This window comes from Talpa europaea, assembly GCF_964194135.1.
Source record: "Talpa europaea genome assembly, chromosome: 2".
Lineage (NCBI taxonomy): Eukaryota > Metazoa > Chordata > Mammalia > Eulipotyphla > Talpidae > Talpa > Talpa europaea.
Window position 1 is genome coordinate 97,093,360 of NC_140068.1, and position 17,788 is coordinate 97,111,147.

At 51.9% G+C, this 17,788-nt stretch overlaps 3 protein-coding genes across 3 annotated transcripts; all 3 read left to right on the forward strand.

Moving 5' to 3' along the window:
• Window positions 1-5,024: 5,024 nt before the first annotated feature.
• On the forward strand, window positions 5,025-5,597 carry SMIM40 (small integral membrane protein 40; the record flags this gene model as incomplete). Its single annotated transcript, XM_084259312.1, is given in 3 exon segments — window positions 5,025-5,037; window positions 5,336-5,476; window positions 5,479-5,597. Coding segments are annotated over 3 exon segments (273 nt in total).
• Window positions 5,598-9,116: 3,519 nt separating this feature from the next.
• On the forward strand, window positions 9,117-13,449 carry DAXX (death domain associated protein; the record flags this gene model as incomplete). Its single annotated transcript, XM_084228005.1, has 8 exons — window positions 9,117-9,169; window positions 10,100-10,283; window positions 10,439-11,270; window positions 11,398-11,612; window positions 11,770-11,953; window positions 12,103-12,577; window positions 12,715-12,937; window positions 13,359-13,449. 8 exons carry the CDS (start codon window positions 9,117-9,119, stop codon window positions 13,416-13,418), a joined length of 2,226 nt encoding a protein of 741 aa, XP_084084131.1. The 3' UTR covers window positions 13,419-13,449.
• A 526-nt stretch (window positions 13,450-13,975) lies between these two features.
• On the forward strand, window positions 13,976-16,960 carry ZBTB22 (zinc finger and BTB domain containing 22; the record flags this gene model as incomplete). The annotated part of the gene is made up of 2 exons (XM_084228886.1): window positions 13,976-14,127; window positions 14,979-16,960. The coding sequence occupies exon 2, from the start codon at window positions 15,050-15,052 to the stop codon at window positions 16,958-16,960; it is 1,911 nt and encodes a 636-aa protein (XP_084085012.1). The 5' UTR covers window positions 13,976-14,127; window positions 14,979-15,049.
• Window positions 16,961-17,788: the final 828 nt, after the last annotated feature.

The window sequence follows — 17,788 nt, forward strand, 5'->3', positions numbered from 1 at the left end:
CTGCTATCTTAAAACATAGGACAGGATCTCCCCTCCCAGGAAGGTCATCACCCCTTCTTTTGTGCAGATTAAGCAAGGACCTACCGAACCATATGTAGAATTCATAGCCCAATTAAAACAATAAACCTTGCTAAGACATTGTCATGCCTGGCTTGTGAGATCTTCTTTTAAAAACACTGGCCTTTATTAATGCCAATAGGGACTGCCAAAAGGCCCTGCAGCCAGTCTAAGCTGCTAATGGGGTACTGAAAGATTATATAAAAACATACCAGGATAGGGCCTCCCTGGTGGCGCAGCAGTTGAGGGCTGGGTTGCGAAGCTGCCTGCAGTCTCTGCGGCGCCGGTTCAATCCCCAGGCGCCGGCGAGGGTCCCACATGGTGCACAGACTACTCCTGCAGCACCTGCTGTTCCCCTCAGCAGTGTATTTCACAAGTCTGCCTGTTCTACTCTGGCTCTGGTGAATTCTTTCACCCTTCTGCGCTTCTGACTGTACCCAGTGCTTGTATAAATAAATCTTTAAAAAAAAAGAAAACATACCAGGATATTGGATCTCATTCATACAATGCTAATCTTCTTGCAGCTGCCCTCAAAAATTTGAATATGAATCAAATTAAGGGCAATTGTTTTAATTGTGGAAACCAGGTCATTTAAAGTGGGACTGCAGATATCGCAGAAACTCAAGAGGGTATCATAAGAACTTAAACAATGGAATATGCCCCTGTTGACAGAAAGGAAAACACTGGGCCCATGACTGTCATTCCAAATTTACTAAGCAAGGTCAGTTTCTTGAATCTACTCTGGAAATGTGGGCCCAACAATCACAATACAAGGCATTACATCCAACAATATTCAATCCAGACTTGTCAACATTTAGGTCCAAATTGTTCACAAACCTTGTCCCTGCCATGGCAGGAAGTGCAGCCTTCAACTTAAGTATTTCTGATCATCTGCTGCTCACCCCTGCAGAAGGAGTGGTTAAACTCCCCACAGGTGTCTATGGGCCATACCCCCAGGAACAGTAAGATTAGTTATTGGCTGTGATAGTTACAACCCTAAAAGGCATAAAAGTTCATATTGGGATAACAGATAAAGAGTATGATGGGCATATTCAAATTATGGCTTCTAGTACTTACCCATCTCAGTTGAGTACAGGAGATAGAACTGCACAGCTGCTGTTCCTACCTTATATTAAAGTCAATTCTTCACAACACAAAAGGACTAGGGGCGGGGGGGCCTCCCCTGGTGGCACTAGCAGTTGAATGCTGGGCTGCGAAGCTGCCTGCAGCCTCTGCAGCGCCGGTTCAATCCCTAGCCGCTGGGCGAGGGTCCCACATGGTGTGACAGACCTGACCTTTCCTGCTGCACCCCCTGCTCCCCTCAGCAGTGTATTTCATCAGTCTGCCTGTTCTGTTCCCCACTCTGACTCTGGTGAATTCCCTCACCCACCCGCACTTCTGACTGTACCCAGTGCCTGTATAAATAAATCTTAAAAAAAAAAAAAAAAGCACTGGGGGGTTTGGTAGTACAAATACTCAAATCTGGTACAATGCAGTCCTTCAGCTTCAATGCCCAGAGAGTGATCTTCTCACACAAGGAAAGAAATTTAAAGGGCTTATAGATACAGGGACGGATGTTTATGTGATCTCAAAAAAATTCTGGCCTGTCTCCTGTCCTTTCCAAAAAATGGACACGCTGGTTTCTGGAATGGGGTCTCTTGCCGCTGTGCTACAAAGCTCTCACATACGCAAGTATCAGTGTCCTTAAGGTCAGCTGGGCTCCTTTCCACCTCTGGTCTTTGACATTGCTTTTATTTTTTTTTTTTTAAAGATTTATTTATTTATTTATTTATACAAGCACTGGGTACAGTCAGAAGTGGGGGAGGGTGAGAGAATTCACCAGAGCCAGAGCAGGGAACAGAATAGGCAGAGTGATGAAATACACTACTGAGGGGAGAAGCGGGCATGGCAGGAGAGGTCTGCCGCGCTATGCGGGACCCTCGCCAGCGGCCAGGGGTCGAACCTGCGCTGCAGAGGCTGCGGGCAGCCGCTGCGCCACTAGGGGAGGCCCCCTGACATTGCTTTTAACTTGTGGGGCAGAGACTTAAACAAATGGGGAGTGTTCGTACACATTCCCTCGGTTTTCCCCAGTCCAAGCAAATTATATTGGACATGGACTATAATCCCTTAAAAGGACTAGGAAAAAATGAACAAGGAAATTCATGACCTTTACAAATTGAACCTAATGAAGGTCGCTGGGGTTCAGGGTTTCTAAATTTATCATAGGGGCTGCTGCAGTGCGTCCGTGTCCCATTCCACTTAAGAGGCTGATGGAAAAACCTATTTGGGTAGAACAGTGGCTCCTATCCATAGAAAAGCTGGACGAGTTAAAACAATTGGTTTTAAAACAGCTTACTTTGGGACGTATAGAACCCTTAGTAAGTCAGTGGAATAAAAAAGAAATTTTGGGAATAAAAAAGAAATTTAAAAAATGGAGAATACTGACTGTGGTCATTCATTAAATGTGGTCATTCAACCAACGGGCGCTTTACAGCCAGGGCTCCCTTCATCCACCACGATCCCTAAGGTTGGCATTTGAGGATAACTGATCTCAAAGACTGTTTTTTCACAATTCCATTGGTTCTAAAAGACCATAAAAAATGTGCATTTTCCATCCCAACTTATATTAATATATCTCCTTATGAAAGATACCAGTAAAAGGTACTATCCCAAAAAATGCTAAATAGTCCAACAATCTGTCAAATGTTTGCGGGGGGGAGGGGGGGCTCTATGCCCTCTGAGTTAATTTCCCTAAAGCCTCTATCATTCATTATATGGATGACATCGTCATGGCTACTGCCACTAGTCAAGAGCTGGATACAGTTTTCCAAGAGGTTCAACCGTATTTGTCCTTTGCAGGCTTGCAAATTACATCAGATAAGATTCAGGATCGGCCCCCCATCTCTATTTAGGTACAAAAATTATGTACAATACGATTATCCCACAAAAACTATAAAATAGAAGAGATAAATTAAAAACGTTAAATGACTTTCAAAAATTGCTTGGGGATATTAATTGGTTTCACCCTTCACTGGGCATTAATACATATGCGTTAAGCCATTCATTTGACACACTTTTTTAAAGATTTATTTTATTTATACAATAGCTGGGGTACAGGCCAGATGCACGGGATGGTGAGAGGATTCACCAGAGACAGAGCGGGGAACAGAACAGGCAGACTGACAAAATACACTGCTGAAGGGAGCAGCAGGCGAGACAGGAGAGGTCTGCTGCACCATGTGGGATTCTCACGGGCCCGCCCGGATCGAACCCACACTCCAGAGGCTACGAAAAGTTTCACAGTGCTGCAGCAGGGCGCTCAACCACCTGCGCCACCAGAGAGGCCCTATTTGACACCCTTAAAGGAGATCCGGCCTTACATAGTCCTCCTTCTCTCACCCCTGAGGCAGAAAAGGAGCTTGAATGGATAGAGGAGTATATTCATAAAGCTCAGTTACAGCGTATGCTTCTTGATTCTACTGTGGGTCTCTTAATCTTCCCCACAAAACATTTTCCTACAGGACTGCTAAGCCAAGGTAAAGGATGGATTAAATGGATTTTTTTTGCCCAACACACAAACTAAGCAATTATTAACTTTTGACAAAATTAGAGAGGTGATGTTAAGAGGGCATAGACGCCTTCAAACTCTGTTGAGACCCTGATCACATTGTTTTGTCCTTATCAAGAAAACAGATTGATAGTGCCCTCAGTGAAAATCTTAAATGACAGATAGGTCTCTGTAATTATCTGGGGATCTTGGATTGTCACTACCTTTCTTCCAAATTGTTTAACTTCCTTAAATCCACTTCGTGAATTTTACCAAAAAAATTTCTGTCATTCCTCTGCTAGATACAGTCACATATTTTACAGATGGCAGCAGTCCATTCTCCTTATCGCTCAACAGGTAAAATTGTATGCCAACTGTATGCTCTTAACTGACAAATCTCAAGCCCTTATTATTGTTACTGATTCTCAGTATGTTAGTCACACTCTTCCTGTTCTAAAAACTTTACACGTTTCTGCACAAGAGCCTCCTATTAACTCCTTATTGTTGGACATCCAGATGTTACTGCTTTGTCACACTACATAAATTTATTTATTTTTAAAACATTGTTTCTTTCTTTCTTTCTTTCTTTTTTTTTTTTTGAAGATTTATTTATTTATTTATACAAGCACTAGGTACAGTCAGAAGTGTGGGAGGGTGAGAGAATTCACCAGAGCCAGAGCAGGGAGCAGAGCAGGCAGAAGGACCGAAGTACACTGCTGAGGGGAGCAGCGGGCGGCAGGAGAGGTCTGCGCACCATGTGGGACCCTCCTCCAGTGGCCGGGTTGCAGTTGGGGATCGAACCGGAGCTGCAGAGGCTGTGGAGCTTCGCAACCCAGCGCTCAACCGCTGTGCCACCGGGGAGGCCCTCTTTTTTTTTTTTTAAGAATTATTTATTTATACAAGCACTGAGTACAGTCAGAAGCGCGGGAGGGTGAGTGAATTCACCAGAGCCAGAGTGGAGAGCAGAAAAGGTAGACTGACAAAGTACACTGCTGAGGGGAGCAGCGGGCGGCAGGAGGGGTTTGCGTGCCATGTGGAACCCTCTCCGGCAGCTGGGGATTGAATCTGAGCTGCAAAGGTTGCAGGCAGTTTCACAGTCCAGCACTCAAACACTGCACCACGGGGGAGGCCCACACTACCTAAATTTACATTACATTACTCACATTAGACCTCATTTTCACCTGCCTGACCCATTAGCACATGGTAACGCCCAGACAAATCATTTGGTAGCTCCTGTACTTGCCGAAGCTTAACACTGGCATCAGCTCACCCACGTGAAGGCCAAAGGGCTTCGAAAAAAATTTGCATTGACTAAGTCACAAACCAAGTTCACTGTCTGACAGTGTCCGTCTTGCTCTCCCTTAGTGACTCCCCCATTTCATTCCTGTGTAAATCCTAGAGGCCTCTGTTCCAATGAGTCATGGCAGATAGAGGTAACTCACATCCCAGATTTTGGTAGTTTATGTTCATGTCTCTGTAGACACATATTCTGGGTCCTTATGGGCTACCCTGTCATAGAGAAAAACTGCCCAACATGTAATTTCACATTTATTGTCTTGTTTTGCTTTACTTTTTTGTTTAGGCTTTACTCTACTTTTTATTTTTCCTCCTGGATGGGGGAATTAGGGTCAAGTCAGACAGAAGATGATGCTCCCAAGCCCCTTAATCCTGGCATTGCTGAGCAAAGGCTTCCATTCCAGTCTCCTTGATCCAGCCAGCTGTCAGACTAAGTAAGAGTGCCAGTGAAAGAGGGCAATGTGGATGAGGAGGATGTGTTCTTGGCATTTGCCTGGAGTCCCTCTCCTCCCAGGGGTCCCCTGCATCAGACCTTGGACAAGGCTTTCTTTACCTTGCTGGTCCTCATCTTGACACTACGATGCTGGAAGCTGGATACAGGCTGCTGTGGCTGCTTCCATGGGCAAAATTTGGGGACTGGCTCTTAGGAACACCTCAGAAGGAGAAGGAGCTGGAATTGTCACCACCTCTCCTATAAACATCCCATTTCCCTGCCTCGGAGGTGAGAGGAGAGACAGGAGGGAAATGGGAGGGTTGGGGACAAAAGCTTGTACTCCTTACATAAACATCTAATAATCTTCATAGGGCCTCCCCGGTGGCGCAGCGGTTGAGCGCTGGGTTGCGAAGCTGCCAGCGGCCTCTGCGGCGCCGGTTCGATCCCCGGCTGCTCCCCGGCCACCGGAGGAGGGTCCCACATGGCACGCAGACCTCTCCTGCCGCCCGCTGCTCCCCTCAGCAGTGTACTTCGGTCCTTCTGCCTGCTCTGCTCCCCACTCTGGCTCTGGTGGATTCTCTCACCCTCCCGCGCTTCTGACTGTACCCAGTACTTGTATAAATAAATAAAAATAAATCTTTAAAAAAAAAAGAATACTTATAATAATCTTCATAAATTAAAATTATTTCAAGGATATAATTCTGGCATAGTGAACACATTGATATTTAAAGTAAAATAATTAGGGGCCTCCCCGGTGGCACAACGGGTTGAGGTCGGGTGAAGTCTGCTGCGCCACGTGGGTAGCTCTCTGGCTGGGTATCAAACTCATATTGCAGTGACTGTGGATAGCTTCACAGGTTGTGTCTTAACCCCTTGTGCTACCAGGGAGGCCCTACAGCCCAGTTCTTGTATGCATAAATAAATAAATCTGTATAAAACAAACAAACCTGGCCTCCCAGTGGTGCAGTGGGTTGAGCGCAGCACTGTGAAGCTGTCTGCAGCCTCTGCAGCACAGGTTCAATTCCCGGCCGGCCAGGGAGATACCCACATGGCATGGCAGACCTCATCTGTTGCACCCGCTGCTCCCCTCAGCAGAGCTTTCAGTCCGTCTGCCTGTTCTGCTCCCCACTCTGTCTCTGATGAATCCTCTCACCCTTCTGCACCTCTGGCCTATACCCCAGCTATTGTATAAATAAAATAAAATAAAAATAATTAAATCACCTTTTGACTGTCCAGGGCTACCGAAATATTACTACCATCAATTTAAAAATAGATAAGTAAGCTGTTCACATTTGAGGATCTTTTTCTTTTTTTTTAAGATTTATTTATTTATACAAGCACTGGGTACAGTCAGAAGTGCAGGAGGGTGAGAGAATTCACCAGAGCCAGAGCGGGGAACAGAACAGGCAGGCTGACTAGAAATACACTGCTGAGGGGAGAAGCGGGTGGGGCAGGAGAGGTCTGTGCGCCATGTGGGACCCACCATGTGGGACCCACTGGCAGCCAGGAATGGAGCCGGCGCTGCAGGCAACTTCGCAGCCCAGCACTCAATTGCTGTGCCACCAGGGGAGGCCCTCTTTCTTTTTTTTTTTTTTTTTTTAAAGATTTATTTATTTATTTTTACAAACACTGGGTACAGTCAGAAGCGGGGGAGGGTGAGAGAATTCACAAGAGCCAGAGCAGACAGAAGGACCGAAGCACACTGCTGAGGGGAGCAGCGGGCGGCAGGAGAGGTCTGCGCGCCATGTGGGACCCTCCTCCGGGGGCCGGGGAACAGCCGGGGATCGAACCGGCGCTGCAGAGGCTGCGGGCAGCTTCGCAACCCAGCGCTCAACCGCTGCGCCACCAGGGAGGCCCGAGGCCCTCTTTCTTTTCCTTCTTTCATCATTCTCTTTTTTCCCTGAACTCCTATTACCAACTCATTTCCCCACTGACTATTTTAAAAGATTCTTTTTGACCAATCTATCATACTTTCCTGCATATACATGTACATTGAGGTGAAAGATAGTTTCCTTTCTTGTAACCATAAGACTCTAGCTTAAAATTTTCCCCCTGGGTTATCATTATAATTATTATGAGACCAGAACTAATCAAATAATATGAAATGTACACATTTTTTACAATTGTTGAAAATAAAGGTACATTTTTAATGAGATAGATGAGGAGGTTTACGGTACCTTGTCTCCTCATTCAAGGAAAAGGTAAGATTATCCCTAGGAGAGATAATGTTTGAGAACAATGTTTTTGTTTTTGTTTTTGTTTTTTTAAATGAGTGAGAAATTCTACCTCAAGAGGAAAAAGGAAGAGGGGGGACCTCTATTGCGGGCATTTACTCAAGTAGGCCAATTTGGAGAACGTTGATCATCTGGAAATTAAATCCCTTATGTTTCCCAAGTCTGAGTATCCTTTGGAAAGTCTCCATGTTCCCCATTTGAAGACTGTAGGCTTAGACGAGTGGAGAGAAATGGTGTGGAATTTTTTAATGAGTGGAAGGGCTGGAGGTTCTGGGACACTGAGGGATGGGGATGTACGGGCCTCAGTGGTTCTAGAAAGCGTCAGGATGCTGTCCACTGGTAGAATGTGCAAGGATACAGCAGGTGGGAATCTCGGGGATCGGAACTGTGTTAACTTTTCCTGTTTCCTCTTTGGAAAGCTCATCTTGGAAACAGCCTCGCCTCCACAGCCCCCCAGCCTCCCTAAAGCTGGACAAGGTGGGGGTGCGAGAGAGGCGGCGTCACCGTCGGCTTCTTCTCTCTTCCTTCTTTCCTCAGCTCTCCCAGGGGAAGAGGCGACTACGAGACCCGAGCTCTTTGACGAGCCTCATTTCATCTCAGCCCTCACAGCGGCAACTCGAACAAGATTCTCCTCAAAGCCCCCGCCCCCATCGCCCGCCGTCGGCCCTGAAGCTCCCGGGCACAGCGGGACCCCGGCCCAGCACCGCCGGCGCGCGGGGCTCGCCCCAGAGAAGGGCGGACACCCACCTAGGCCCCCCCACCCCTCTGCTTGGTCAGTAGTTCTGTGGTGGAGCTTGAAAAGCAGATCGAGAACAAGCGCAATTATTACAACAGCACAATTTGCCTAGCCCCGTGTGCTCATTTGTATGCGTGTGTCGTGACTCCATGACAGGGAGCGGGAGGCCCCCCGCGCCCGGCAGCTGGCGGACAAGGGCTCCGCGGCGGCGGCGCGGCCTGGGACGGGAAGGGCCGGCGCATTCGCAGAAGCCGCGGAAACGAGTACCTGGCAGGTAGGACAGCAGCACCGGAAGACTTGACGGTAGCCCAGCGGAAGGAAAGGCTTTTCTTTCTCTCTTCAGAGACTTCCGCCCTTCGGCGAACCCCGGGGCAGGCTAGCTGGGCGCGACTCCTTAGGTGCGCGGTTCCGCTTCCCCCTCGCCGCCTAGAAAAGGTGGCGCAGCCCTCCGGCACGTGACGGGCTGACGGTTGGGCCAGATATAGGAAGTTTCTGATTGGCTGAGTCGCAGAAGCACCGGGAGAAAAGAGCTCCCGAGCCCAGTCAAAGCCGTACGGCAAAATGGCGCCCGCCATTCGGAGGCCCAGCAGGGACAACCCCGCCCCCTGCAGGTCAGCGGAAAGGATCCGCAGACTACGTAGACCGCGCTGGAGAAGCTCGGGGGGCGGGTCTGCCATCACTTCCGGCCATGGGGAAGGGACTGGGTGCCGTGCGACAATATGGCCGCGCCTAGGTATCTGTTGGCGGAAGCTCTGTGACTTCCGGCCCAGAGTGGGACCCGCGGTGGGAGGGGAAAGGAAGGCGGAGGGAACCATGCGAGGTTCTGAGATCTGCGGTGAGGGTCGCCTCGAGAGACCGTTTCTGAGGTGGGGGCCGGATGGTGGAGGGAACGAGGGGGGGGGTGGGAATGTCAAGGGAAAGGTAGTAGGGAGTCCCGGGCGCTGAATCTGAGGGGCAAGCTGTGGTGCCTTCCTATCCTTGAAGGGAAGTGGGGTGGCCGGGTGCTAAACTGGGGGAGGGGGACTTGGCGGGAAGGTGATCACTAGATCCACTAGGAAGGATTGGGATCTAAGGTTGGGATCTGAGAGAAATCGGAAGAGCCCAGTGCGGGGCTCACAATCAGTACAGGTCACCGAAAGAGAATGGGGAAAATTAGGGTGGGGTGTGCGGCAGGGGACTTGAGATGAAATGTCTCCAGTCTAAAGCACCTGCTTGAGAAGAACCATCAGAAGGTGGAATATGGAGATATTTGAGGAGAAAAGGAAATGGATTGTTGAGAGGGAACCTTCTTTTGCCTCAGAGAGTCTAGGAGTTGGGGTGATCCTTCAGAATGGGTAAGGGTGTAGATTTGACGTTTGAAAGCGAAGCGGGGAAAACAAGGGAGGTGGTGCCAACGGAGATGTATCCGTGACGGGATGTCAAAGAATTCTGGAATGCAACGTGGGAAGTGGTCCAGGTGTTGGAAGGAAGAATCAACTTGCCAACTACCCGAAAGACAGGATATTGACGTGAGAGGGGTGGAGCTGGGGGTGGGGACATACGACTTTTGAGGCACTGTAGTAAAGGGCTCAAAAAACTTATGGTACTAATGGTTGATGGTGATAAGCAGTGGGGACACTGTTGGGTAGGACTGGGTATTACTGAAACCTAAGGAGGTTGAAAACGTGTGAGCTGAAGGGATGGGGCTATGCTGGAGGGGCATTTTCTGAGGCCCCACCCCCTTCCAGCAGGAATTCTGAAATCCCCAACACTTCCTCCCTCTGGGGAATTTGATCCCCCATGGCCACCGCTAACAGCATCATCGTGCTGGATGATGAAGATGAAGCTGCTGCTCAGCCAGGGCCCTCCCACCCACCCCCCAATCCAGCCTCACCCCTGGCAGAAGCCCCTGGTTCCTCCCAGCCCCCTGTGGCTGGAGGAAGCAGTAGTTCTGGCGGCAAGAAATGCTACAAGTTGGAGAATGAAAAGCTGTTTGAAGAGGTGAGCTTTAGGGGAGAAGACTCTTGATGCTCCAGGGAGGGGGATGGCTGACAGGCTCTCCTGTCCTTTCTTCCCCACTAACCCCACCTCGCCTTCTTTCTCTCAACCCCTTCCCTTGTCTCTTTCTCCTTCCCTTCTTCTGCTGAACCCTCCAGTTCCTTGAACTGTGTAAGACACAGACGGCAGACCACCCTGAGGTGGTCACATTCCTCTGTACCCGGCAGCAGCGTGCCCACCCTCAGTTTTTGGCCTCAGCGGAGTTCTACAACATTCTCTCTCGAGTCCTATCCCGGGCCCAGAGTCGGCCAGCTAAATTCTATGTCTACGTTAATGAGCTTTGCACTGTACTTAAGGCCCACTCGGTCAAGAAAAAGCTGAACCTGGCTCCAGCTGCCACCACCTCTAGTGAGCCCTCTGGGAATGACCCTCGCACAGACCCCTCTTCGGACCCCACAAATGCTGAGACCACTGCCTCTGAAGCCTCAAGGACCCGTGGTTCCCGGCGGCAGATCCAGCGCTTGGAGCAGCTGCTGGCCCTCTATGTGGCAGAGATCCGGCGGCTGCAGGAAAAGGAGCTGGACCTCTCAGAATTAGATGACCCAAACTCCACATACCTGCAGGAGGCCAAGTTGAAGCGGAAACTGATCCGCCTCTTTGGGCGGCTGTGTGAGCTGAAAGAGTGCTCTTCACTAACGGGCAGAGTCATAGAGCAGCGTATCCCCTACCGTGGCACTCGCTACCCAGAGGTTAACAGGCGCATTGAGCGGCTCATCAATAAGCCAGGGCCTGATACCTTCCCTGACTATGGAGATGTGCTGAGGGCGGTAGAGAAAGCAGCTACACGGCATAGCCTTGGCCTCCCCCGACAGCAGCTCCAGCTCATGGCTCAAGATGCCTTTCGCGATGTGGGCATCAGGTTACAGGAGCGACGCCACCTCGATCTCATCTACAACTTTGGCTGTCACCTCACAGATGACTATAGGCCAGGTAGGGATTAATGGGACATATGAGGGACATAACCCTCATATGTCAGGTGTGTGGTGGAGGGGCGTGTCCCTAGTCCCTTTTCTTGGGATTTGGGCTGAGTGCTCTGACTTTGTATCTTCCCATCTAGGCATTGACCCTGCACTGTCAGATCCTGCCCTAGCCCGGCGCCTGCGGGAAAACCGGAGCTTGGCTATGAGCCGGCTGGATGAGGTCATCTCCAAATATGCAATGATGCAAGACAACAGTGAAGAGGGTGAGAGACAGAGGAGAAGAGCCCGGCACCCCCAAGCCAGCTCTTCTCACTCTGCAGACTCTCCCAGAGCGCCCTTGGATTCTGGTGAGGTATGGAGGCCATATGTCCTTCAGAGAGACCTTATCCTTCCCCTGCACTAGCCACCAGAGAGTCCAGAGTAACTGATGGGGGAGTGTGCAGAAGGAATGCAAGAACCAGACCCTCTGGGGTGAGGGATTCCTTAGAGAGCCCCCTTTGTAACCCCAGGGCCCTAGTGGAATGGTATCCCAGGAGTGTGCTGTCACCTCCAAGACTGAGAGAGATGATGAAGAAGATGAGGAAAGTGAGGAGGAGGAGGAAGAGGAAGAGGCCACAGATTCTGAGGAAGAGGAGGATCTGGAACAGATCCAGGAAGGTCAGGGGGATGATGAAGAGGAGGAGGTGAAAGCAGGTATGTCTCGTGTCAGTTCCCTCTACTCTGTTGGGCATGAGCCACCTGTTTGAGACCCTTCCCCTCCTCCTCTTACTTGTAGTGTCCTCTCAGCAGTATTCTTCCCCCTAGTTCTCATGCTGCCCCTCCCCCATTTTCTTCTTTTCCAGATAAGGTTGGAGATAAGAGCCCTGTGTCCCCACCACAGATTTCTACTGAGAACCTGGAACCTAGCAAGGGGATCAGCAGGTCTTCGGAAGAGCAGCAAAACAAAGGACTCATAATGTCACCTTCTTCATTGTCAGAAGAACCCTTGGTCCCCTCTACCATAGATGCTGAAAGCAATGGAGAACACCTTGAGGAGCTGCGCCTGACAGAAGAGAGCCCTATGTCCCAGCTCTTTGAGCTGGAAATTGAAGCCTTGCCCCTGGATGCCACCCCTTCCCCTGAGGAGAGGGACATTTCCACTTCCAGGAAGCAATCAGAGGACACCCTCACCACTGTCTTGGAGAATGGAGCAGCCATGGTCTCTTCTACTTCCTTCAATGGAGGTGTCTCTCCTCACTCCTGGGGAAACTCCAGTCCCCCCTGCAAGAAATCTCGGAAGGAAAAGAGGCAAACAGAAACAGGACCATTAGGAAACAGGTAACAAGGGGAGGAAGAGGGAAGTCCAGGTGGGATGGCAGCAGGCTTTCTGAGAGGAGTATTGGGAGAAACTGGAAACTCCCCCTCCAACCTTAAGCTCACCATATCCCTCCACACATTTATATTTCTATCCCTAGCTATGTGGAGAGGGAAAGGCCAGTGCTTGAGAAGAATGGGAAGAAGATATGTACCCTGCCCAGCCCTCCTTCTCCTTCAGCTTCCATGACCCCAGTTGCCGATTCCTCCACAAGGGTGGATTCTCCTAGTCATGTCCTGGTGACCAGCTCCCTCTGTAGCCCATCTCCAGCTGGGCTGTCCCAAATTCCCCAACCACAACCCTCCCGGCCTGGTACTTACAAGGTAAGGGGCAGGGAGGGTACTGTTTTTCCTCACTTCATTCTTTCATCGTCTATTCAGTTTCAGACCCTCTGTCTGAATATTTATTTATTTATACAAGAACTGGGGTACAGGCCAGATGCGCGGGAGGGTGAGAGGATTCACCAGAGACAGAGCGGGGAACAGAACAGGCAGACCGACGAAATACACTGCTGAGGGGAGCAGCGGGCACCACAGGAGAGGTCTGCTTCATCATGTGGGACCCTCCCCAGCCGGCCAGGATCGAACCGGCGCTGCAGAGGCTGCGGGTAGCTTCACAGCTTCACAGAGCGGCGCTCAACCGCCTGCACCACCAGGGGAGGCCCCCCTCCATTTTTTCATCGGTGATAAATCCTTGCCTCTTCCCCCTGTATTTCAGACCTATTTGTCTCTCTATCCCCTACAGACAAGTGTGGCCACACAGTGTGATCCAGAGGAGATCATCGTGCTCTCAGACTCTGATTAGCTGCCTCCCCCAATCCCTGCTTCCCAAAATGTTCTGGTATTGTATTGGAGGATGGTGGAAAGCAGATGACTGAGGAAGGACTGGACTGAGCTAATCCCCCTTTGGTGGTGTTTCTTAAAAACAAAAACAGCAAGAGTTGAAGTTTTACACAAAAACATTAATAAACAATAAAGTTCTTTTCCTATTGTATGCCTGTCTTTCCTTGTTCTCCCTCTCATGCTCTCACCACTTGGCACCCACTGTTCTCTACTCAATGTTAGGTCAGCCCCCAGTAGCTCTGGGTCTGTCCTTTCTAGCCCACCCTTGGCACGCCTCTCTTGGAGGTTCCTCACTCGCAGGCCTTCCCTTTCACCCTCTGCCTGACATTAAAAACAAATTTGAGCTTCAGTCTTCTGAAAGCTCGTCGCTTTCTCGCTTGGAGCAGTAGGAGTAAAAAGGCCAATCAGGACTGACTCAAGGTTATTTGGCCAATCCAGGCCGGGAGGAGGGGGCGGGGCTTCAGGAGGACTGTCATAAACTGGGAGAGACCTGGGCGATTCGATGCCGCAAAAGCGCTAATGGCCAAAGCTTGGGGGCGGAGTCTCGGTAGCGACGGCCGAAACCCGTCACCTATGGGAAGAGGCAGGCTTACAGAATTAAAGAGGAATAAGTGTTTCGGCCAAACCTAGTCCTCAGTGCTCAGCTACAAAAGGGACGTGGTATCTTTAAGGTGGAATGAAGCGCCAGTTCTCTTTAAAGGAGAAGTGGGCGAGTCGGCCGAGTATTGCCCAGCAGCACGGGCGGGGTGCCCGCCTGTACCTTTAAAGCCGGAGGGGCGGGAGGCGGAGCGGAGGCGGAGGGCGGAGGGAGTCGGCGCAAGATGGCGGCGGGAGGGGCCCAGGCTGCGGCTCTGGCGGCCGAGTGAGGGGCGGGGGGGCCCGGGGGCGCGCGGCCCGGTAAGCGGGGACGCGCGGGGTTGCGGGGCGCCTTCCGGGTGGGAGAGGAGGTCGAAGTAGCGCCTGGGGCGGAGCAGAGGGGGCGGGGTCGGTGTGGGCGGGGGTAGACAAGAGGCGGGGCCGAAGGGGCCACGGGGGCGGGCCCTGAAGGGGGTGGGGCCGAGGGCGCGGGGCGGGTCTTGAAAGGGGCGGGGCCAGTGTGCGCGTGGGGTGAAGGGGGCGTGGCCGGCGAAGGAACCGGGGTGTATAGCTTATAAGGAAATGGGAGGATGGTTTTCAGTACGAGGGCAGACGTACCCCCCCTTCCAAGAAAAGGGTGCGGAACACCAAAAAGACACCCCACTCCCCAGGAACTTCTTGTTTCTCTAACTTCCAAAGAAAGAACATTGGATTTGGAGTCAGGACAACTGCGTTCGGTGGTGCAGCCACTTACTGGCTGTGTGACCTTGTATCATCTCTTGATTTTTCTGAGGCTCAGTTCATCTGTCAAATGGGGTCAGGAGGACTCTCAGTTTCACAGTGGTGGTGTGAAGTTACTCAGATAATAGGTGTGAACGTATTTTTAAACTGTAAAGGGCTGTATATTTATGAGATGTTATCATTCTTCTCTCTTTTTTTCCCCCAGAGACCCCCCCGGCCGCCCTCCTCTTTTCTTTGTTCCTGTGGCTGGGGGGGGTTATCCCCTCCCTCCACACCATGGAGCCATCTCCTCTGTCTCCCAGCGGGGCAGCACTCCCCCTGCCTCTATCACTGGCCCCACCCCCACTGCCCCTGCCTGCAGCTGCAGTGGTACATGTGTCCTTCCCTGAGGTAACCAGCGCCCTCTTGGAGTCCCTCAATCAGCAGCGGCTGCAGGGCCAGCTCTGTGACGTGTCCATCCGAGTACAGGGCCGGGAATTCAGGGCTCACCGTGCTGTTCTGGCTGCCTCCTCCCCTTACTTCCACGACCAGGTCCTACTCAAGGGCATGACCTCCATCTCGCTGCCCAGCGTCATGGACCCAGGGGCCTTCGAGACTGTTCTGGCTTCAGCTTACACTGGCCGCCTCAGCATGGCCGCTGCTGACATTGTCAACTTCCTCACTGTGGGGTCTGTGCTGCAAATGTGGCACATCGTGGACAAATGTACTGAACTCCTCCGTGAAGGCCGGGCCTCAGCTACTACCACCACCATCACCACTGCTGCGGCTACCTCGGTCACTGTCCCTGGTGCTGGGGTGCCTTCAGGGAGTGGGGGCACTGTGGCCTCTGCCACAGTGGGCTCGGTGCGCTCCCATGCCTCCAGTCGGGCCAGTGAGAATCAGTCCCCTAGCAGCAGCAACTACTTCAGTCCCCGGGAGTCTGCTGATTTCTCATCTTCCTCCCAGGAAGCATTTACAGCTTCTACAGTGGGTAGTGTGGAGCGTCGTGGAGGTGGCCCTGTATTCCCAGCCCCTGTGGTTGGCAGTGGGGGGGCTACTTCTGGAAAGCTGCTGCTGGAGGCGGATGAGCTATGTGATGATGGGGGAGATGGGAGAGGTGCTGTGGTCCCCGGGGCTGGGCTCCGGCGACCCACCTATGCACCCCCTAGCATCATGCCCCAGAAACACTGGGTATATGTGAAAAGGGGTGGAAACTGTCCAGCGCCGACACCCCTGGTTCCACAAGACCCAGATCTGGAAGAGGATGAGGAGGAGGAAGACCTGGTGTTGACCTGTGAGGATGATGAAGATGAAGAGCTAGGGGGTGGGTCCAGGGTTCCAGCAGGGGGTGGACCTGAGGCTACCCTTAGCATAAGCGATGTCCGGACCCTGACTGAACCTCCAGAGAAGGGAGAGGAACAGGTCAATTTCTGTGAGTCTTCTAATGACTTTGGCCCCTATGAGGGTGGAGGTCCTGGGGCAGGGCTTGATGATTCAGGGGGGCCAACTCCTTCCTCCTACGCCCCCTCCCACCCTCCCCGGCCCCTGCTTCCACTGGACATGCAGGGCAACCAGATCCTAGTCTTCCCATCATCTTCATCCTCCTCCTCACAGGCTCCAGGCCAGCCACCAGGGATCCAAACTGAACACGGGGCGGTGACCATGGGGAGCACATCCGCAGGAGGTCTGGGTGTGCCCAGTGGCCCTGGTGGGACCCCTGGAGGGACAGGCAGTGGGGATGGGAATAAGATCTTCCTGTGCCACTGCGGGAAGGCCTTCTCCCACAAGAGCATGCGTGACAGGCATGTGAACATGCACCTCAACCTGCGGCCCTTTGACTGCCCCGTGTGCAACAAAAAGTTCAAGATGAAGCACCACCTGACTGAGCACATGAAGACGCACACAGGCCTCAAGCCCTACGAATGCAGTGTCTGCGCCAAGAAGTTCATGTGGCGAGACAGCTTCATGCGCCACAGGGGACATTGTGAGCGCCGGCACCGGCTAGGTGGGGGCGGGGCTGGGGCTGCACCAGGACCTGGGGGCCCTGCTGGGCCAGCCTTGCCTCCCAAGAGAGAGTCCCCTGGGGTGGGCGGTGGAAGCAGCGATGAAGCCAGTGGAGTCACCACACCTTCCAGCCGAAGGGTCTGGTCCCCACCCAGTGTCCCCAAGGTGGAGATGGGATTCAGTGGGGGTGGAGGAGCAAATTGACGGGTGGTAGCTTTCAGGGAAGAGGGATTAGGGAGTAAGAGCCAGGGGGCTGTGATCCCCAGATGACCCCCCACTACAGTTACTGTCTTCCTTTTCTCTATGGACTTGTATATATTCTGGAGGGGGAACCACGTTGCACCATTGGCTGCCCCATTCCACTCCTCAGCCCCTTAGAGTATCCCCAGAACTCAGTCTTTCCTTCCCCTCAGATGGGAACACTGAAGCCCTAGCTCCAGAGTAGGGCACATATCGGGGGTGGGAGGGGGAGAGGGGGGCTTGTTGAGCATCCTGGAGCCACAGGGTCAAGGGTCAGGTGGTTGTAGTCTGTACCTGAAGTCTGTGTTGTATTGTTGTGGAGACCAGGCCTTTCAGTCTCACACCCTTGTCCTAGAATCTACCCTGCCCCTCCCCCCAAAGATGTGCCCTTTATTTCTACCCTATCCTTCCTCCATCCCTCCTTTGGCGCCCCCCCCCCAGAAAAAAAGCAAAACTCAGTTCTCACTGAGGAGGGGTTGGAGAGAAGGAGTAAGTCGTAGGAGTACAAAGTTTTTATTTTAAATTTTATTTTTTTTAAACGGTGATTAAAATATTTATTGGTCATTTCACTTGGCTTCTTTACAGCCCCTCTGTGTTTGCTGGGAACACGGCACAGGTGGGGGAAGGCGGAGTAATGTTCGTGGGGGAGTGGGTGGTTGGGGGAGCACAGGGTTGGGAGGTCTCTGGGATTCAGGGGGGTGGTGTTGGGTGCTCCAGGAGGGCAGAGCTGAGGTGCCACACCCGAACTGGAGAGGATGGCCCTGGATACCAACCTGCCCGGCCAGTAGGGAA